We start from the raw sequence: 22,554 nt of genomic DNA, 5'->3' as shown, positions 1-22,554 counted from the left end.
TCTTAACAATGCAATGAGAGACATCACACCTTACAGCAAAGGACAGCAAAAGCGTGCACATATTTTCCAGGAATACAGCACAATTACCATCAGAAGAAGACAAAAATTAACAAGTATTTCACATTAAAGTGAGAACCATAAAAAACAAAATCTATAAAAAACTAAGGACACCATGATATTATATTTAACTTGAATATACAGTTGATGATATGGAGACCTCTAATCTCTACTCTAACATCTAAATGAATATCAAATTCAATTCACCTTTGACATTCAATTAAAAAAACCTGATCCAAATATCAAAACCAAAACCAACACTGAAACAGTCGTCCTTTGATGTGCCCCAAAGATATTTGACCTATCTGTCCTGAAAACAAGAAGTCTTCCAAAAATATCAAGTGTTGGTCCACTTAGTTTTTCTGGAAGTCCAACTAAACATTGGTATCATGCTGTGCTTTAAAAACCCAACTAGCAGTATAGGAACTGTTAATTTAAGAGCTTTTAAACTTTACAGAGAACATCAAAATGTTTTTGTGATCTGTTTTCTCACACCTACGTTTAGAATTCCTGTTCTGTTTTTCCCAACTCTTTACAGAGAAGAAAATTGGAGCAGCTTCCTTAATATGCAAAGTTTTAGCCCCCACAGTGTTCTTAAGACCAGGAGTTCAACAGCTCTACCTCCTGTTGTGTGAAGAACGTCTTTTTCTTTTTTAAGTACTCTGATTTTTCTTTCACCTCTATTTTGTGCAACCTTCAGCCTGACGATGAATTTAAGTGTTTAAAATTTAATTTTCTATACGAAAAACACAAGACGGCCAAGGCCTGCTAATAATTATGATAGCAGGACAATGCCCCACCCACAACCTCAAGCTAATACTAACTGTAAAAGGGGGTGCTTTTTTCCCCACTTGAAGATGATTTTTATACAATGTTTGTTTAAAGGCACAAGATTTACATGTCTAATCCTCATCTTTCTTTTTCAAAAGAAATAGGGTACCCAAGTAGTTTCTCTTTAATTTTCAGACATTTCACCTGTGGTCTTCTCTACCACTCTGACTGGGACTGGTCAGCCCTGTGTTGTTCTTCCTACCAAGTAACATGAGTGCAGCTATGACCCTGCATAGGTTGGTGCACAGCAGAAGTAAGGTATCACCAGCTTTTGGCACCAAAAGAGTAAGAAATGCCTGTGGAAACTGTACAGCATGTGTTTGCAGAAGACAGAGAAATTAGATTCCCGATTCATATTCCTGTACATAAAGTTGAGAACCATATCTGCTTCTTCTTACCAGACCAACATAAAAATTCAACTGCTACAAGTTATAAGAAGATACAGGCAGAGAACTATTTTCCAGAAGTAAAAATAAACATGAAAAAGCTAAGTATATTACTATAACTAAGGGTTATTAACGGCGTTATCATGCTGAAACATTCATGCACATAGAAAGGAATCACACAGATGTATTAAATTGCAATAGTTCCTATCTACAGTTCAGGCATCTTCAGATAATTAAATCCAACATCGAGCATGCATGACAAACAGATTTCGTTACTGGGGAAAAAAGGCAGATGACTGACAGCATACAGCATTTCTTCACTTGCAAACACCTCATTTGAACATGGGTAGGTATTCCCACAATCAGTCCTGAAGAATGCAGAAAACAGCTATAATTGAACACACAAATATAGCATTTGTTCAGTGGATCCAAATGCTAATTTCCACTGGCACCACTTGCTTGTGTTATGGTACAGCACACCACAGTTAGTTTACTGAATTAATGTACATTAAGACAGCATAAAAAGGTAGAATGTAGAATGGTACAATGACAGAGATGTTCTGTTTGGATGAGCTTTTACCGTACAATGAACACCATGCACTGTTTATTGTAGTAGTCACATATTGGCCTGTTCTTTTTCCAGAAACATGAAGCCAATTATGCCACTCAACACAGTGGGAATAAGGTAGTTTTTATTTTCTACCTTTGTCCCTTTTTTAGCTGGACTTATATTTTCAGAGGAAGGTTCAGTTGAGCTGGTAGGCGATGGCAGGTTGCTAGAGTTGGATCCCTTGCCACTCTCTCCATACCATGTGAATGGTACACAGTGTGGGAGAGAGGAGGATCGCTCTGCTAAAGATTTAGTGTTTGCTGATTTCTGCAGCATCTCTCTGGCGGTCCTGTTTAAGAGAAAGGAGCAGGAATATGTGTTAGATGATAAATAAGAGAAACCAAAATGCTACAGAGGCAGTTAATTGTAAAAAGAGTGACATCCCCTGTAACTGTGACTGAAGAACTGAGTGGCATGCAGCTGGTAGGGGTATGCCTGAAATGTCTTTCAGCAGCAGAAGAAAAAAGTGGGCTCTTTTGATTCTTTTTCTAACTCAAGCTCCCTTAGACTGCATACATACAGCAAGCAGACACAGGTGCCAGCTGAAAAAAACTGTGCTTCTGCCGTTTGGATGTGAACCAGCTCCAGTCAAGAAGCCCCATGTTGTGTTCGTGTGTTTCTGAGCCCTAGAGGTATCTCAGCATGACCAGACTCAGCACTGACCCAAGCGGGCTGTGGTTCCCAGAGAAGGTCTGGCTTGGATTTTGAGCACAGGCAGAATGAATCAGGTGTGTCTGTAGCTATGTATGGAAAGGTACCTTTGTTTTAACAGCCAAATGCCAACAGAGTATTATTATCTTGATTTTATAGTTATTAAATATTAAAAATACTAATAGAGAAAAATGAAATGAACACCCATGTGATACTACCAGCTTCTCTCTTTGTGGTAACAAAGATTGCAGTGGATAATGTGATCAAGGCAAGGGTAACAGTTATAAAATAAAATACCTGAATTATTGGCTAAATACATCAACAGCACAGTATGTAAATTAAAAATAACTATGCAAAGTGTCTGCCCCAAAGAACTTATGCATATGCCATATTCTCATACTACTTATATCAACATATATATTACTGTTTCAGAGCATGACACTCCTACGCAACTTCTATCTTCTGGACAGCTTTCAAATCATTATTAAGAAAATCACTAGAGCTTTGTGTATTGTAAAGCCTCTTTTCTGTATGGATGAAACTGAGGTTGTCAAAGGGCCCCCACCTTGGAAGCAGAAGAACCCTCCCTCCCTTTAGCTACATAAAGAAAGGCAGATGTATCTGATCGGTCCTGTACTCCCCCTTCATCCTCTTATCTTGCTTGAAAGTAGAAAGAAAACCCAAATTATGTTGCCTGCATCACCTAGTTTCAGGCAGGGGAATATATGCTTCTTACTTAAATGAGGAGGTTTTTATGTATGTAACATTAGTGGTAGTCTTAGGAAATCATTCAGGATTTCATTGGCACATCCTGAGTGCTGTATTTTCACAATGGCAAAATCATGCAATGTCCATCTGACAGCATGATTAATTCTACATCCATCAGTTGCTGTAATGGACATAATTATAACAGGATGCTGTCTTTTGATCACCACCTTCCTTCTTTCAAAGAGCTTATACAGCTTTGGACTGTAGACAAAACATCGTCACATTTCCTCTGAGCTGCCTTACAGCTGCACAGAGGTGCAGAGAATTTGCTTTAACAAATCTCTCCCTGTCACTAGGGAAATCCCGCAGTGAGCATCACTAACTCCAGGTCACACTGCAAGCAGACATAGCAGCGTAACCAACTCGAACAGGTTTTCCAACACGAGTGCAGAGGCGACGACTGCTGCCTAAGATCACTGAAGATCCTGCCAGCTATCTGCAGGATACTGATGTGCAAATGTATGCTGCGACAGAACACTGCACTTCAGTACAGTGTGCCTGAGGGATTAAGCCAGAAGTCTAAGGTTTCTTTTGCTTTTCTGATTTTAGGGAGCTACACACTATACTTGTCAATGGCTCTCCACATACTAGACTGTCAGCAAAACTCCACAAATGGCTACACACTCGTTTTCCACCACAATGATTTTCTGAGTAGCATTCAAAGTTTGCTTTCTTCCCATAGGTCTTTTATCATGTAGGTTTTCTTCTGCATTGTTTTATACGCAGAGATTTTTTGACTTGCTATGTCCTTTCCAGACTTTTGGAACATACTAAGTTTGCTGAGCACTCTTGCCATTAACTTCTCTTTCACACCTGGAACCAGGCATTACCCTCTGCAGCTGTGATCCTGTCAGACTCATCAGCATAAGAGGTGAGACCTTCGGTAAAAATCTACACTAGCTTTTGCAGAGAAGATTGCTTCTTGCCATTTTGAACATTCATTTATTATTCAAAGTCCAGATGCTGGTGATGTGGTCACATCAGATATCAAAAGGAATTCACAATTCCTTCCCTAAGAGTTGATGATGTGACAAATGCAGTCAGCATTTTTCCTATCTATATTCAACTTATGATATACATCTTCAGAAGCAAACCCTTCCAAAAGCATTTCTGATACGGGTGCTGTGAAGCTGCAGTGAACAGCTTGCTCTGGGAGCTTTTTCAAAAAAAGATGTGGAATTGTGTCAAGATTTCTGGTTCATGGGTATTATTAACTGACTACGTGTGTGTCTTGTAGGCCAGCTCTGATAAACTATTTCTGCAAATCCCATTAGTGGATGCAACAGTAGCAGTGACAACATGATATTATAAGTCTCCAAGTACTTTTAGATTATGTGTTAGTCCTTCATTAGTTAAGAAATCTAGGTGTGTAAACTCAGAAGGTTATCTCAAAGCTTAACACTTTTTATATATGAAGTCAGTGGGACTGTTAATGTTCCTGTCTGCTAGGACAATTAGATTTCTCCAATGTTTCTGGCATATCATTTCTTGCATCCTCAATCTTTTACCCATACCTACTGCCATAGGTGACCCTAACAGCTTCTTTTTCTTTCCTCTTCTTGCCCTTGTTTGAACTCCTTCTCAAGGGAGCCCTACAAGAATATTAGAAAACATCAGGAAACATCTTCAAAATTTTACTTGCAATCCTTTTAATTAAAAGAATAAGTATTTTAAATAACAAAATGCTTACCCAAGATCTGCAAGTTTTCGCTTTAGTTTTTCTGTATGCCCTATAGTAGGGCTAGTTGCTCTTGCTGCCTGAGCACATGTGGCACCATCTAGGACACATTTGTACACAGAAGAATGTACATTATTATTTTTAATTGCTACTGATAGCCACCTTCCATCCAGAAAAGTTTGTGTATCTTTTCATAATTAGATATGCATACATGTACACATGTGTGAGTACACGACTTAATTAGGTGAATTCTCATTTTTAAGAACATGGTGTGAACAGGAATAAAAATAAATAAATTCAGAATTTTAAAGTATACTTCAGGAAATCTTATTTTAATTGAAGAATATGAGAAGTTAATTTTGGTTGAGTTCTAATGAATATGTAGTAAGTTGAACAACACAAAAGATTTACAAGTAAACATCACAGTGGATCCATGTTTAAACTCAGCAGTAGCTGCTTAAGTTTCCTTTTACAGAATTCATTTGGTATGTATGCTTTACTTCCAAAGTGACTCCTGAAACACTTTCTTGAAATTTGGAGCCAATGGTACATTTTGTGATGGACACCCTAGGTAATAGTTACCTGTTTATCTTGAACATCTTTGTTAAAATAAACATTTAAATGTTAAAATAAACATCTTAAAATCCAACCATTCTGAATTAAAAAAAAAAAAAAAAGAAATAAAAGCAGCTTAGTCAATAAATTTGCCCTGAGACTTCTACCAATTTTTGATCTCTCTTACAAACACTGGTAAAGTCTAAAGAGGAAACAGCCTGCAGTACCTATAAAGTCAAAACAATGAATCTGAGTCTGCAAAACATCCTGTGAAATCTTTATGGAAGCTAAAATAAAACATGCAGCAGCTGAAAAATTCAGGCACAGTTTCTGTGATTCTTAAACAAAGAGAGTGTCCCCAAACACTCTAAAGGAAGCAAATGAAGGTCAGTCATTCATGTCACTTGCAGTCTGGTGACTTTCACAGTGTGATCTCAGATGTACAATGACTTTTAACTGAAAGCACTGCTGGGTTTGTGGATGTCTCCTATTGTAGCTGACACAAATTAAGCCCTCAAAATTAATCAAAAATACCACAGCACTATCACAGGACAGTCACCCATGTGTACTGAACGTTGCACATTGCTTTGTGGATATTATTTAGCCAAATTTTCATTCAAGTAAAAATTTCAGTGTGCAACTGGTTCATAAATCCTGGGAAAAGCAGGAAAATAATCCTTGTGATGCCCACACTCTACAAAAGCCCTACTAGTTCTACCAACGCAAGTCCTTATGTGAAAAAACCAACATTCAAGAACAACTGACAAGTAACCTCACTGCCAAAAAAAACAACCCAAAAAGTAATATGAAGAATGATGAAAGCAAGGCAAAGGCTCCTGAGGAGAAATCTGTTCCCCAGGGAGGCCAAGGAGAACTTCAGGCAATGCACACTTTGCATCAGCTCTACACCGGGCACACTCCTCTCCTGTCTCCTCTCATGGTTCCTCTCTGACCTTTAACGCACATTTCTCATTTAACCACTGTCACAACTGCCACTTTCAAGAATAAGTTGTAATGTTTATTTTCACACTAGCTACTCACAGGCAAGTGAGGCTTGGGGGCGAGGGGGCAGTGGGCTTTTTTGAGAAAATTTTGAATTAGTGAATGAAACTATAAGGTGCACTGCTTTTGTGGTGGGCAAATAATGAAAGCATTTAGTAGCTGGAGGTTTAGCTGCTGTAGTAGAAGTAGTAAGCTGGAGAGCTCAGCAGGGACATGCAGCAGCTACCTGGTACGGCAGATTTCTGTTCGGGCTCCTGTACCACTATGCTCCCGCTCACACGCAGCTTGGCCCAGTCCAGGCCCTCTGAATAATGACCACTGGCTGGGGAAAACACTGGTGGTGGCTATGGGATACACAGAGAAGATGGATGGGCCAGGTCCCAAAACCAGCTTCAGCAGCAGAGTTGATCTGACTCTACAGGGCCTCGCACCCCTGGAAGTACGCGGTGCTTGGCACATGGCAGGCCATGACCAGGGCCGCAGGTGCCTGGCATGAGCAGGGGGGGACTCTGACCGCCCTGGATGGATGCATCTTCCCCGACTCCTTGTAGCTTTTCAGTGAGGGAGAGCCAGTCCCTCAGAATAAATCACACAAAGCTGTTTAATCCATTGCTTTCAGCCTCAAGGAGGTGGTGAAAGTAACCTGTGGCTGACAGATGAGAATGGAGACTAGACCTAACGTTCCTCCCCAAGGTCACAAAACAGTAACGTTCCTCCCCAAGGTCACAAAACAGCTGCAGCCTGCCTCACGTCAGCTGAGCAGTGCCTGCAGGCGTCAACCTGGCTGCCTTGTCAAAGGATGCTGTTTCACAAAACAGGCAGAACTGAAGAAAATAAATTAATCATACACATACATGAAAAAGTTGCACTTAAAAGACGAACAAGCAAAACTCCTCATCATTTTGCAATGAAACTGATCTCATGCCACTTCAGCTCTTCCCACAACACTGCAGGATCTCATAAGAAGAGAGACAGGTGTGAGCTTGCTAACATGGACTTTTGTTAATGAGAGATTAATTGACACACATGTGTCCACAGATGTGCTCTCCTTCCATCCCTAAAAAAACACTACCTGAACACACAGAACAAATACAACAGCCCTTTTTATTCTCTGACCTGTAAGAGTCTGACAGCCAAATTAAAAATGAATTAAAGTTTGAGATTTAGGAAATATCCTAAAGCAATGTTTGGCAACAAGTATTGCTACAACACTTGTTGCCAAACATCACTTTAGGATATCTCTTTTTGTAGGCCTTATCAAATGCAAATTTTCCATTTGAAACTAAATTGCTCTGGTTAATTTTCATCAAAATCTGGATATGCACAAAAGCACTGGTGGTTTACTTAACAGTCACGCTGGGGAAGACATGACACCAATACTCAGACAGAGACTATTTTTCAAACCTAAACTGGAAAGAGCGACACTGGGTGGAATACACTACTCTATTCCTTATGCTACAAGGCTAGTCTCCACTAAATTTTTATTGAGATATTTTTCTTACATCGGTTGGAAATGCAGCATTTATAACTTAACTGATAAATCAATCATACACTCAAGCTGGAGTACGAGTTTGAGAAGTCACATTCTTATGTTCACACCCTTATTTTTACTTGCAAAACTCAAATACTGCATTTAACTTGGATTCTTTAACAGTTATACAATTACAGACTATGCAGTTAGACTAGCGATTTCAGAACCCATGTAAAAATGTTAGCATATATTAACCTATCCTAAATTCAACAAAACTTCATTAATCTGTCTTTTAAGAATCTCTGTGAAAGCCCAGTATGAAGATGAAGAAAATATATGTTGCAAATCAGTGGCAAATCTTATCAGACACACAAACAAAAACCCTCAACAAGTTGTTCTTTTCCGCTAAGTAAGCAAAAGTCTGTTACGAACCTACCCAGACCTATTCACTTAGAATGTTTATCATGTATTTTAGCCTATATGACAGTTAGAGAACGCAAGCTGCATAGCTAAGAATGCTGAAGTTGTGTAAAATGCTAATTTTGACTTCATAAGGCATCTGAAAAGGAGGGTTCAGTATTCTGTGGCATATCATATTGTTGATGCATTTAATAAACTTGTATATGAGACATATACCTGAGGTAGGTATCATTGCTTCATGTTTTATCCAGCTTACATGTAAAGAATCTAAATTAAATAAATAACAATGTGGCCAACCTCCCCAACAAATTAGTTGATTTCTTTTTTCTGTAAATGAAGAGTCTCCAGGCACTAACCTCTTGTCTAATCTAGACTGTGCCGCCTCTCAGCAATTAAAAGCTACAATCTGTTATTCTTGCTTTACACTCCTTTCCCCACCCTCCAAAAATATCATCTAGCAGTGCCAAAATCATGTAATTCGACTAAGTACACTGTGGTAAGCATGTTTCTAATAGAGAAATGTCCCAAAGTCCAATAATTTTGTTTTTTTAAAAACGAAACACAAGATTTTCTTAAAGGCAACTTCTCAATAGCTTTTTCAGTGAGTTCTAAGAAAGAAAGAAAAAAAAAGGAAGCAGTTCCCAATCTCATTTTAAACTTTGTCCTTTTCTTATATTACCATACAAGATCATTTGTCATTTTTTTACTTCCATGTAGACAAAAGAAGTTACGAGATGATTGCCTTCTAGTTGATAAGGCCCTACTACAGACAGAAGTTCATAAAGTAGATGTGAGCAAAATGATGCATCAATTTATTGTAAAAAATAGTAATACCTTTATCCTGTAAAATATTCCTGCCAGCTGGGTGATGCAAAGGAGATGCTTCAGAGCTGTGCCCAGATTTTGAAGGAGAGGAAAGTGGAGTGTCTCCCCGAGCATGCGGGGAAAGGACACCTCCTTTGTGGTGCTGTCCTTCTTCTTGGTTTTCAGTTAGGTTGTCAAGTGAGATTGCTGCACTGCTAGCCACGGGGGAGAGGGAGGAAGCACCAGAATCTGATGCTGGTGAGGATGCTCTCATGCATAAGGGCAGTGGTGATTTTGAAATGTGCATGGGACTACTGTAACTGTTTGACGGCTGTTGGTATAAGAGATTATAAAGCAGGTTATACCATTTAGTAACCAATCAGAGCAAGGTTTACTTTGAACATGCAATTCTTTTATTTTTTATTTAGCCTTCTATTTGTCTGAAACGCTTTAGCAATTCATGCCATTACCTTTTGATACCACACAGGGTGCTGTTTATTGGTATTTGCTTTCAGATGGAAGTCAGAATAGGACAAAACAACGAGTGAGTATCGTATCAATTGTGTCAACAAATTAACAAATAGAGAAATGCACAATTCAAGTTCCTTTCACCTCCTGCATAAATGAAAGGACCCACTCTGCATTATAAAGCACACATAAATCAGAAAGCCAAGGATGCCTGTTAAAAAAAAATCCGCAACAAAACCAAGAAGTGTGCTGACTCGGAGGAGACCGGACTTGCACATCACTCAAGGACATTCATAGCATACTGCCCACACAGGAATAAATACTGCCTGTGCTACAACGAAAGGACAAAGACAGAGGATGAAATGACTTAGAGGGGCAACCTAGCACTCCGCAGGAAGCCTGAAAGAGAGGGTAGAGTCCTTCTCACCTTTCGTTCAAGGCTGTCCTCTCCATCAGTTGAGCTGATGCTATCATACAGCCTTGTTCTAGAAGGCCTCTGCCGCTTGTTCTTCACTGATAGCTGAGCTCGAGTCTTCAGAGCTTTGGAGTCCAGTCTCTCAGTTTCTGGCACTGCTTCACTGAAATCTGTATGGAAGCATGATTTGAAACTATTTAACAGAAGAATCTTTCATTACTTTTTTGTAAGACAAGAGCTGCAATTGTGAGTACATGTACTTTGCATATTTTACCTGTACCTGTATCTTCATAACTATTAAAGTATGAATGCAAAAAAAAAAAAAAAGGTTATTTGCATAAACCATTAACAAATTTATCTATACAGATCCAGTAGGTACATAGCAAAGAATCGACTGCAAATATTTAAAAATTCAACAAATTATTCCCACTGTTACGTTAAGGATCACACAAAACCAGCTGTACTAGCCCAGAAAGCAGGTCCACTTGGACACCCTCAGATGGACTTGCATGTGCTTGGCCTGCAATGGCTTCTCCTCCACCAAGGTGTAAAGCAAAGGAATCCTCATCTCACTGCTGTTTGACAGACAGTTCCTAGTGTCTGGATGAATACGCCAATTTAGACCCAGGGGACCAATTCATTTATCTCCAAACCCAGCCTTTTAAACAACTTGAGGAGGAGGGACTGGACTGCCATTTTTCCCCACAGCTGCCCCACTAAGCATTTCTCTTGTAACTCCACCAGTTTTGCAGGCTGCTTATCAAATTACAGAGGAAATATCTAGAACAGTCCTCAGGCTGCTCTACATTTCATCATAATCAGAATGGCTTACACATTTAAAGAATATGACTTGTTTTCTCCTGTACTGAATGACCCCCCAAATAACCTTGTACAATATGTGCAAAATGTCTGCAGTCAGTAGGTGACTGGGTTGCTTTATAGGCAGCCTTTTACGGGATTATGAACCAAGCGTTAAACTCATTCCTTTGGAGCTACAGTGAACCAGGTTGCTTAGTCTATCACCCTGTCTCAGGAGGGTACAGCAGAGAGGAATCCCAATCCTCCTCTGGATTCTAAGGTCATCTGTTGTTCAAAGTTCTATGTGACAATTCAAATAAGGTGCCCCACTTGTTCACCCCAATACTTCTGCAATTAAAAGCACCTTCTTATTAGCACCTGGCAGTCTCATCTGTTACTTCCTCCCTTGCTGTGCCGCCCTCAGAACCACTGCCTCCTCTTACGGACTCTTCTCTCTTTTATTCCTTCAAACTCTTTAAAATTTACATAATCTCTGGTAAACTGAAGTAAGACATCCCTGTCAGCACCAGTCTCGGTCCCTCATACGAACAGATAGATATGACTGGCCTAACAGAAACACAGCCCTGCCTCACTTCTACTTGGAGCACATCAGAAGCCACTCCCCAGGCCCCCTTCCCCAGGTGGGAGTCTGGAGCACAGAGTCATTACTGCGATTGTCACCGTCTACTGCAGTTGTCTGGTTTCAACTTTCCAACAGCAACACATTATGGCAAATCATTAGCAAGGCAGTGTCACAGCTTTGCAGGAAGAACCCGTGACTGCTGAAATAAATTTTCACTGCAAGCAGCTGTCAGAGATGTCGCACAAAGTTTATCATGACAGTGAAAATAAAATGAAATTAATCTACGCAGAAGGTCCGTGAAAGGCGCCCTGAATCACAGCTGTTCAAGGCAGGAATGGGAAGGCCATCGTCTGCATAAGAGCTAAGGGACTCTGGCTCGCCCTGATTGGAAAAAACGTTATATTGTGCAGAGCCGGACACAGGCTCTGTTATCTTGATCTAACAGCTCAAAAACTCTCCGAGAGGTGTGCTGTAAGGCAGTAGTAATTACCCTAACAAAACCCAACCAGAAGATCCGGGTGAAAGCCAGGAGATGTACTCTACTCTCCCACTTCTTAACTCTACAAAACCGCTGTATTTTCTGAAGGTCTAGGGTTTGTGCAGATATTGTCTTTTACCATATGTACTTTAAAATAACAAAATGGAAAAAAAAAACCAAACCCCACTGCTGCGTTTTTATATAACCATCAGAAAAAAGCTGGACACTGTCACTCTCAGACATATTCACTGCTGTCTTTGTACATATAACCTTCTGCTGGAAAAATTATGAAAACCTATTCCTTTGGTATTGAAGGCAAAGCAGTTTCAGATCTTACCCCTTTGATCTACTGCCCAAACACCATAATGCGATACATGAAAAGTGGGGAAATATTCGCTTAAAAAAAATCAAACAATGAAACCATCTTATCTGCCTAGGTTCAAAGTCACCCTATTCCTGAATGCTTTGTGAGCCCAGTATACTAAACACTTCACATATGCCTTGCCTCTACAAATAGACCTAACATGACTGCACTTTTCTTGGCTACCAATCATCCAGCCAAATGAAATCTGAGTATTTCAGCAAATTTAACATTTTACAAAGCTGCAGTAAGACAAAACACATTTTAAAAGGTGTTTTCACATATTACACCAGATGAGGAAATTCTCTATGGTTGTAACTTTTTTTTTTTTGCAACCCTCATAGTACAAATCAAACCACAATCTGTTAGATTTACTTGTCTAAGTACTGCATTCGTAACACACTAATTAATTAGAAGCTGATCTTACAGACATTTTTGCTTTAAACAAATATAAACGGAGACATCTTAGCTTCACTGAATCCAATGCAGAAATTGACTGAATTCAACAAAGCTGAAATTCTTCTCATTGCTTTCCACGGCATCCTGACTTTCAGTCTCGGAGAATGTGATTTCACCAAGTGGAATTGACTCGGTGACTTACCCCACTCCAAAACGGAGAGCTCTGGCTCTTCCTCCTGCTGTCACAAACCCCTGGGCTCTGAGTCCCCCAGGATCCAGACTGCAGCTTGCTGATTCAAATGACTGACAAAGCAGAAACTATCCAATTTTAGTCTGACATTCCAATCTCTTCCCCTCTTGGTCAGTTTTCTGTTCTTTCATTGAAACAGTGTGTGTACACAAGTGTGTAAATGCTGGAACAGGGCAATGGAAGAGGTAGAACCAGGTGGCTGGAGAAAGGCAGGGATGGCGTGGGGTCTCCCATCTCAACAGTAATGATCTGTTAGTTTAGCTCAAACTGTCTTCTGAAATCAGAGCCACAGGCGAGTGAGTATGTCAGTAGGTACACCAAGGGGTAAGACTCATTCAAACTTGTTTTTATTTTTGCACATTTATGCTGTCTTAAAGCACTGCAAAGACTTCCGGTACCATGTTTTGCTTTTCTTCCTTATGTAAGAGTTAAATTCCAGATTCAGATGACACTACAGAATCATTAGCATTGTCTGACTTGTAATTATGTTTCCGTCGTAAGTACGCGATAGGATAACTGCACGTTGTCATCACCTGAACTGCTTACATTTGTTCTTTCAGGTGTGCATACTTCCATACATCCATTCCTTTCACTGCTGAAATTATGCAAACTATCAACACAGCACTGCAAACGGATCACCACGGAAGTGCTCATATTGGCCTCGTTAAAGCAATACTACCTGGGCCTGGAGCTTACTGCTCCCTGCACCCCACAGCTGGGCTGCTCACACCCACTGTTGCTCTCGCGCTGCAGGTACCTACCACAGTTCAGCCTGCTGCAAAAAGCGAGCTCTTACAGCATCGGCAGGGGGTTCCATCCTATGTCAAAGCTGCATTTACACTGGGATTTCTTCTCAGGCCATGTGGGTCTGGACCTGAGCCACAACCCAGGGACAGATTTCTCAGCTTGCTCTCAGGCCTGCCTCACCACTACGAACTTGCCCAGGATCCCAGCTGACCCTGGGTTCCATCACTGGACCTTCCCTGTTCAACACACTTGGGTGCAGTGGGAGTGGGCTCTGTCAGGCGGTCTCTGCTCCAGCCACATGTGCTGTCATCCTCGGTCCCAGCTGCCTCTCCTTCAGAGAGCTGCTGGCCCTTGCTGCTCCTCGGCACAAACACGCACCCCACGCGTTTCTCTAGGAACCTCCCAACGCACTGGGGAGCCTGATAAATCTCTCATGTAAAAGTCACAACAGGTTTTATTTTGCTCTCGGAGACAATGTAATTAGACTTTCTTTCAGCAGGCGTTCAACCACTTGACTCCAGTGAATTATTGACCATGTGAATTATTTCGGTACCACTGTAGAGTGGGGAAGAGCTCGCCTGTCCTCCCACTGTTTTTCCATTATATAAGCTGATAGATTGCAAAATCTCCTTCTTTAAACTGATGCACTCCTGGAGATCCCAAGGCACCCAGAAAATATAGCCATTAATGTGGCTTGAACAGGCATTTGCTCAGAGACTAGCAAATACTGTCAAAGTTGGCACCGGCACTGAGCTGTTTAGATTTCAAACCACTGCCTGCCTTCCAGTGAATAGCTCGATTCTCTACACGGCTCGTGACCACTAAACCAGAAAGCTACAATGCACTTTATCTGTTTTTCTGGACTCTCAGAATAAATAATGTATTTGTAAAAGAAACATAATCCTCAGGCTTCTAATATTCCTCAGCAAAGCGAAGGAAGAACTCTGTGGGCCACAACAGCTTTGATTTTCTAACTTCCACTGAAGTTACTGGCAGCCCCTCAAACCCAGTATGAGGTTATGATCCAGCCTGAGGAGTCATACTGTCTGGCATGATGCTAACACGTCTGGAGCACCTGCAGTGGCAGGAACAGCTATGCTCGTATCTATGTGACCATCAAGTTGCATCCATTACTTCTTCCCAAATCTACTACCATGCAAGAATGTAATAAACACCTCAGACCACACTGAAGCAAAAAATATACTTGGTATCATTTTCATTAAAACACATATTTTTACATAACCTGAGTTTTAGAGGGAAGACAGGTCTGCAAACTTCACAAAAAAAATTATGGGTTGTGCCTGTGCACATGCAGTCCCACCCCACAAACTTAACACTGAGGCTTGATAAGGAAGCGTGTGTTCTACTTGCCAAACAAAAGCCAGAAAAGAGACTGGAGCGCTTATGTGAACATCACAAAGACGGTGTGCACAACACGCTGCACCCGGAGGAACTCTGCCCGCCCTCCGAAGACATCATGGATGTCTCCCCTGCCCTTTATAGCTCCTCTGCAAACATCCATGAGTTGATTAGTAAATACACTAATTATTAGTGACTAGTATTACTAGACAATGGCAAGTCCTTTTCTTAAAAGGTTTACCCAAGGGTGATATGGAGACACAGGCTCTTTGCAGAGCAAGTTTCACTACACTGCTATCTGATACAGACCTCAGAGACTCTGATACAAAATTTACGGGAAAAGGTATATGGAAGTCAAAGAGTGCTACAGTATGTTTAGAGACCTCTTATTTTAAAAAAGGGCTTTTCTTTTCTCTTGTTAAAAACACAAACCCAGACTGGAATCTAAGGTCTAACTATGCTTCTGCTTTCAGAAAATCACTGCTGATTGCCTGTTTTTCCTAGCAAATAATCTGTGTTTGTATTCAGGTGGTTAAGCTTGGGCATTTGAGTTCACAGATCATCTATTCTAACTCTCAGAAGTCCTGAACACTGGTAACATTTCCCCAGGGGAACATTTTTGCAATGAAAATTGGCAGTTCTTGAAAAATGAAAAAATTCATACAAATAGATAAATTGAAATATATTATTTGACAGTACTGACACAGAGAGTTTTAATGCTATCCAAAGTATTTCAAATTCTTAGAAATAATTTTACAAAGATTTTTTTTTTTACGTGTGGAAATTCCTGGATTTCAGCTCTTGGGCCACAGACGTGTGTTGCCATTGTTACAACAGTAAGTAAAAACATGGTTTTTGTGAGTTGGGTAAAAAAACCACACTCTCCTCTCCTGATGCAAACTACTAGAAGGTTTTCTCTTAACAGTGTTGCCAAGTATGAAATACTCTGTAACACTTACTGAGTCCCTACGGCAGAAATACAGCCTTTCCTGTCAAGCTGAGCGCTCTTCTGAACTTCAGAGATTTCAATACAACAAACACTCGCTAGAAAGAGACAGTTCTGTGAAGACTTGTGGAAACCAATTCCACAAGGTGTTCATAACATCTAGATACCATTTCAGCAAGACTAGCTCTTTTTTATACGCATAGTTTGTTAAAAGCATAGTTCACATTGATCTGTTTGCAGAGCAATATTGTTCAGGTCCACACATGAAATAACAGCTAAAATATCAATTTTAATAAAACACCTCTGTGCTTGCTAGAAATTATTTGGTAATGTAGTGCATTTTTTTTCACCAGAGAAATAAATATTATAGTTTATTCAAAATTAAAACCTATATAGGAATAGACTCTGGTGCTCCCTTGTCAGAATCTCATCACCTCCAATACCTGATTTCACAGATGTTACTAAATACACAGTAAGTACTGCTCCTGTGCCAAACAATTTTGTTCCGAGGCTGTGGACCTAAAATTGGCTTTAATTCTGCATATACTTCAACAGTGAGGAGCCACTCACAATTATGGAACTTCAAAGCTGTGGAAGTTATCTGTATGTTTTCACTGGCACAGCCTGAAAAATGGGAACTATCTTTCCTAAGCAAAACAAGTAAAGGTCACAGTCACCTTGCTGACAGCATCTCTGTCCAGAGCTCAGTGTTGCCACAAATTGTTTTGGCTCTTTGGTAATCCAGAACAGTGTCTTACAAGCCTTATGATGTAAATCAGGCCATGTTATAGCTGAATAAGATTTGTAATTAATGTGCTAGTGAAAAATCTGCATTTTATTCACAAAAAGCTCCATCCTGAGAAATGGTGAGTGCAACCTACATGGTTCCTTCCAATGTCTGCACCAAGGTGAAATCAGTACCTGTAGAGATCCATTCAAAATGGTAGATTTAACATATTTTTTTTCATTCTGGTAACTTTTTTCTTGTTTGATCTTCATTGGTTGGGTAATCAATGACAGATTTAGGAACACAGGAGAAAACACAATTTTCTCCTACTTTATTAATGTACCAGAAGCATCAAATTAAAACTAAACATTATGGCATCCCACTGGAAGTTTTAAGAAACCAGTAATGATCTTCGCTTTATTAGCACTTAGTCACTTCCTTTTCTTTAAGAATATGCATTGTACAGCTATTCTGGGACTCTGGACTCTATATTGGCGTTATTTGATATAACTCTGATACAGCTGCCATTAGATACTGAATTTCAGAAAAATAACAACATCCTTGCATTATTAACTGTTTCTTTTAAATCCTAAATGATAACCATGCTATTTACATACATATTAATAGGAGTTATGGTTTGGTTCAAACAAACCTTGACTTAAGCCATCCAGGCAGGACATTTGCTTAGTATCTAGATTTTCCAGTGGGTCTCCTCTAGAAACTTCTCCAAAAGATGTCTGCCTTTCAAAAATGTTGTTGTTATTGTTAACCTGGCTCCCATTTTGCTTCATTAGTCTGAAAACTTCTGCTTCCAAGTCTCGTATCTGAAAGAAATACAATGCGGTGTTACCCGTAACACACACACATATCTATGAGATGCAGGTTTTTTTCCAGCATATAAGACAGAATTGTCTCATTCTTCAAATATGAGAGTAAATACTACTCACACGAGCTTGTAAACCTTGAACTTCTGCAAGGTGTGCTTTCTCCAAATCTTCTATTTTCTTTCGTTCAGCTTCCTGGCGTTTGATGAAGTCAAGTTCTCTTAGGGGAAAAAAAAAAGATGTATTTGCTGTCATCAAAGCAATAAGCTTCAAACAGGAAATAAAATGTTCTGATATATCTTAAGCTATGCATCACAAAAATCTGTCTTTGACAAGTCATTTATTACTAACCCAGTAAAAAGTGTGAAACTGCAATTAGGACAAAACCCTAAACTATTACTTAGTCTAAGTGAATATGCTAGCTGAAGATATAAAAATGGTAAGAGGAATTTATCTGGGAAAGAATAGTATCTCAGTTGTTCTAACTTATAATCAAACCAGTTCAACTTTTTTTTTTTTCATAATCCATATTTACAACAAAAATGTTAGCTTAGTTAATCCTGTGTTCTGTTACAGGAAATGGAGCAAAATCTCTGTTTTTATTAGAGTATGACTGCACTCCTTCACAGAAAGGACATCCGTAAGTTTCCAAATCTAGTTTTCTAGTAAGCTATAAGGAAATCTGTTAGGTGATTTTAGGAATCTGAGACAGTTAAAAACAACTGACTAGATCTTTAACTAACATAAAGCAGAATAACAACAAAAAGGCTATCCAAGCTCACTCTAGCTATTTTCTCTATTTCTTTTTACTTTGAAAATCTAAGACATTTGTGATAGAAAGCACGTAAGATGCCAGCTAGCTGTGGAACAATCACAAAATTCCAAGATGGGTAATGACATTTTGACTATCTAACCCCCTTTTTAATGGGACAGGATATTCACTTCTGCAATCCCAGTTGTCACTTGACATGCTGTATGTTTTTGAATTTTCTTCTTTAAATGAGTATATTTCAGCAGAAAATGAAAAAGCTGCTGCTTCTGCAAAAAAAAATAAATATTTGGGGGAATGGAAGCTGTTATGGAAATGTAAGATGTTACTATTCTTGCTAGCCATCAGGGAGAGGGGACCACATGAAACAGAGGGGGCCAGGTAACCATCAGTTAGCTCAACTCAGCTCAAACATTCTTGGCATCTACGAGAAGAAGAAAAATGAAATGTAAAATGTAACAAAACAATTTTCTTTTTGATGTTACATTAGTACACAGCAGGAGTGAATCCAGCTGACACAATACTACTACAAATTACTGCAAACCTTGATAATGAAATGCTTAACTATCATTACTCTTGGTTGTTTGCAAACACATTATCTAGTAATTCTGAAACATGACAACCTGGAATACTACAGACTAAGTCTTTATTTAGTTATATTACTATTTTTCAGCAATACTAAACTAATACTTGAACACTACTAACATTTTTCAATAATAAAGAGCCCATGTTTTTCAGGGGAAAAAATCTGAAAAACAGTGTTTACATTACAGGAGTTTTACAGAGGTTTTACAGGAGTTTAATAGCGGGTTTCATATTGTAAACCGTATCTCATACGTGTTTCCTATCTGGCCACTAAGTCATTTGCTGAGCCTGGTGTAGCTGCTTACTTTTGCTGAAAATCCTTGATTAATTTCTTTGCCTTGTTATATTTCTTCTCCAGAGCCTGATACTGGCTTTGTGTCTCCTTGAGGTGTTCATTCACTGTGTGACACAGGGTTTGTGCCTCAATCCAGTAACTCTCTAATTTCATCATCCTTTCTTTATTCTCCTCAATGTTCTGCTGGAGTTGGTTCTTCTCCAATTCCCACCTCACCTTCTCATTCTCAGCAGCCTGCAGCTGAACAAAAGAGTGGAGATGCAGTCAGTAAAAAGCTGCAAAGTGCAGCCCAACAGTTTAGGATCGATTCAGGCAACATGAATAGTGAAAATCAGTGAATTAGTAACTGTAACAGTAATATGCTAGCAGTGAAAAGAGCATTCCAGGACAAAACCCCAGGCCCATGTATACATTATACTTCCTCATAAAACAAAGTAGAGCCTTTTCCATGTGTTTCAGCGCAGCCTCTACGCTTCTCTGGGTTATACTAACACACTTTAAAAATGTCAATAGTGGAATATTCGGGCAAAGTGCAGGGTTAATCAGTCAGCACTATGCACGTGGCTCAGGTTTTATAAAGCATTCATACACTTTCATAAAGTGATGACATTTCTTATTTGGGGGGGGGGGGGGGAAATCAGATTTCCAGGTTCTATATTTGATTTAAGAACAATTTAGAAAACAACAGGAAAAAAGCCAATTGCATCTAATCTAACTATCTGCTTTTTTTACCCACGTTAGAAATTCTATTGAATTCTTACAATGTGTGTTTTCATATCATAATCTTGCTCTAATCTAGAAAGCCAAACAAAAGAGCTAGACCATAATTCAAAATTTAACACTGGGTTGTAACCTAGAATCATTTTTCATTTAAGCCAGCACAGAGTTTGGCATCCAATACTGAAGCTATAACTACTATGAGGACAAAAAGAACCTGTTATATTACTCTTGTTTTCTTTAAACTCACTTACTGCATTGTAAGGAGCTAATATGAAACGGAAAATATGCCCTCGCTGTTGGAAGATTTCAGGTGCTAATTCTGCCAAACACATCAGGACCACTTAACTCTATGACCAGTGCAGTTCCACTATTTGGCACCAGTGAATCCCATGACCTTTTCCACATGACCTCAAAGATGACTGAATTTTACTGCCAAGTTTATTATGTTAGCTCCTTTGCTGTTTTTTTTTCTTAAGATTTTTTTTGTGTTAGGCTTCTCACTTCCCAACTGAAGAAGCTAGCTGCAGGTTTGTTTGGTGCTGAATAAGGGTAGGGTTGTTCAGCAGTTTGTATATTTTAGCCACCAGAATTTACAGAAAACAAAAAATGCCTTAACATGCCTGCTTACTTATCAAGACTTTAATTTGCTCTAGGCAGTTCCGCTAGCATCATGGATGACACACACACAAAGAAAATAACTTGTTTGCAGTTTTATTAGTAATACACCTAAACTAGCCACATTTTCTTTGGCTCTATTGAAAACACTAGGTAAAAAGGTCCAACACAAAAAGGCACATTAACCCTGATCTTGCAAATGGATTTGCACAGATGAATGTTTACACCCACGCATCACTGCCAGCAAGTCAATGGGGACTGGCACAATCCCAAGGGATTGACCCTGTCGCTCTGATTGCTAGATTGGAACTGGAAAGCAGAGGAAGAAAAGATTTCTGACTTTCTGAACTGAAACAGTACAACAGAAATTGCCCTTACAGAAAACAGTTGCACTTCGGATTTGGTTTTAGCAATAATTTGTACAGGTTTGATAGACACTGCAAAATACACAGTGAATGCAAATGTTGCTGGAAAGAAATAATAATTTAAAATCTTTTCTTAAGTACAATTTTCTCTTTCTCTTCTTTTTATTTCCTTTATAATGTAGTCAAACTCTAGTAGAAGGATGTCATTATAAAACCTAACATTACTCAACAACCGAATGATCAGTTGACTTCCCATAAAGGTTACCCTAGTACAAAAAAATACAATTCCTTTCTACTGCTACAGCAAATGCAATCTAGTAACTAGCTACTGATTGTGAGGTACTGTTTTCTCTTAAATTGGTATGCTTTTTCATTTGTAGACTATCTTTTAAAGAGAACTGCAACAACATGAAACAGCACTTTTTCTTCTGTATATAAAAAGCAATTTCTAGTAAATACCTTTGAATAAATTACAGGGGGTTTAAAATTGTCAAAAAAGGAAACTAGCATAAACAGGATACTTTAACAGCACTGGTAAATTTTTTAAAAAAGCTATGAACTTAGACTTGATTATTCAATATAATTTTAAAATATAATTTAAATACATGAGAAAATGCATTAGAATTGTAGAACTAGAAATCTGCCATTTAATCATTAAGGTACCCCTTAAAATGTAAGTTTAATTGAAGCTACACAAGTTGGCAGTTTGTCTTAATAGCAGCACTTAAGATTTTACTTGAAACTTTGACTAGAGAACACACATCAAGACAAGATTTAGCTGAGCCACTGTGATTCTTAATCAGCCTTTAATAAGGATGTTGACTTCTCCACCCACATAAAGATACATGTCTTTAGATCTGATTTTGCACGAGAGGAAAAAACCAGCATGTATTAACCATATATTGATTCTTACCTTTGTCTTCAGCTTCTGAATTTCAGCTTCTGTAACTGCATGTTTGATTTGCAACTAAAATTGAAAATATAAAATAAACAAGTGAAGTCACAGAGAGTACTCCAGTATTTTAAAGCCTATATTGCAAGTTGAATACCTTATTACATAGCAGAAGGCCTTGAAGAGTGCTGCAGTGCAGTAGATTGTAAATTAAAATGTCTAGCTTGCAAAATGACTCAGTCTGTGCAACCTAATTAAAGATAGGATGCCGTCTAACCACTCATAATTTCAAATCAGAACATCCAATCTGTTTAGCAAAACCAAATGTCTTATGCTTAAAAAAAAAGCAAAAAATGATGTTATCCTGCTGGGCTTTGCTCTCTGATGTGAACGTGAAATACGTCCCAGTGCTGTCAGAAAGTCCCACTGCATTGATTAAAGCAGGCATGTTACAAAAAAGCAAATATGGAAGTAAGTGATTTAACAACTCAAGAAGTCAGGAAAAGCTTGAGGGAAGATTCCACACATTTATTTCATGCAAGAAAAAAGGTAAACTGATGTTATCCTTCTCCACCATTAGCTGGAGTTATTTTGTTCAAGCTGGTGATTTCAAGTGAGAGCAGTTACACGCAGAAACTAAAAAACAGCCAACGGCATTCAAGCACACAAAATGATTGCAAGTAGATTAACAGCCCAGGCGGTGTACTAAAGGTTGTAGTTACGTT

At 39.1% G+C, this 22,554-nt stretch overlaps 1 protein-coding gene across 6 annotated transcripts in view; it reads right to left on the bottom strand.

Moving 5' to 3' along the window:
• Nucleotides 1–22,554, bottom strand: part of PPP1R9A (protein phosphatase 1 regulatory subunit 9A) — a 143,770-nt gene that overhangs the window by 7,796 nt on the left and 113,420 nt on the right. For 4 of the 6 annotated variants that reach the window (XM_037386878.1, XM_037386877.1, XM_037386879.1 and 1 more), the window contains exons 8-16: nucleotides 21,851–21,904; nucleotides 19,248–19,477; nucleotides 17,712–17,808; nucleotides 17,417–17,588; nucleotides 10,129–10,286; nucleotides 9,264–9,564; nucleotides 4,994–5,081; nucleotides 4,818–4,895; nucleotides 1,978–2,173 (exon numbers count right to left, since the gene is read on the bottom strand). In XM_037386878.1, the coding sequence (XP_037242775.1) occupies nucleotides 1,978–2,173; nucleotides 4,818–4,895; nucleotides 4,994–5,081; nucleotides 9,264–9,564; nucleotides 10,129–10,286; nucleotides 17,417–17,588; nucleotides 17,712–17,808; nucleotides 19,248–19,477; nucleotides 21,851–21,904 (1,374 nt within the window). The remainder of the gene's footprint in view (nucleotides 1–1,977; nucleotides 2,174–4,817; nucleotides 4,896–4,993; nucleotides 5,082–9,263; nucleotides 9,565–10,128; nucleotides 10,287–17,416; nucleotides 17,589–17,711; nucleotides 17,809–19,247; nucleotides 19,478–21,850; nucleotides 21,905–22,554) is intronic. The other 2 variants (XM_037386881.1, XM_037386883.1) reach the window with 1 other exon arrangement.

The sequence above is a fragment of the Falco rusticolus genome, chromosome 4 (genome assembly GCF_015220075.1).
Source record: "Falco rusticolus isolate bFalRus1 chromosome 4, bFalRus1.pri, whole genome shotgun sequence".
Taxonomy (NCBI): Eukaryota; Metazoa; Chordata; class Aves; order Falconiformes; family Falconidae; genus Falco; species Falco rusticolus.
The sequence above is the reverse complement of the archived record's forward strand: the minus strand, read 5'-3'. Positions and strand labels throughout refer to the sequence as shown.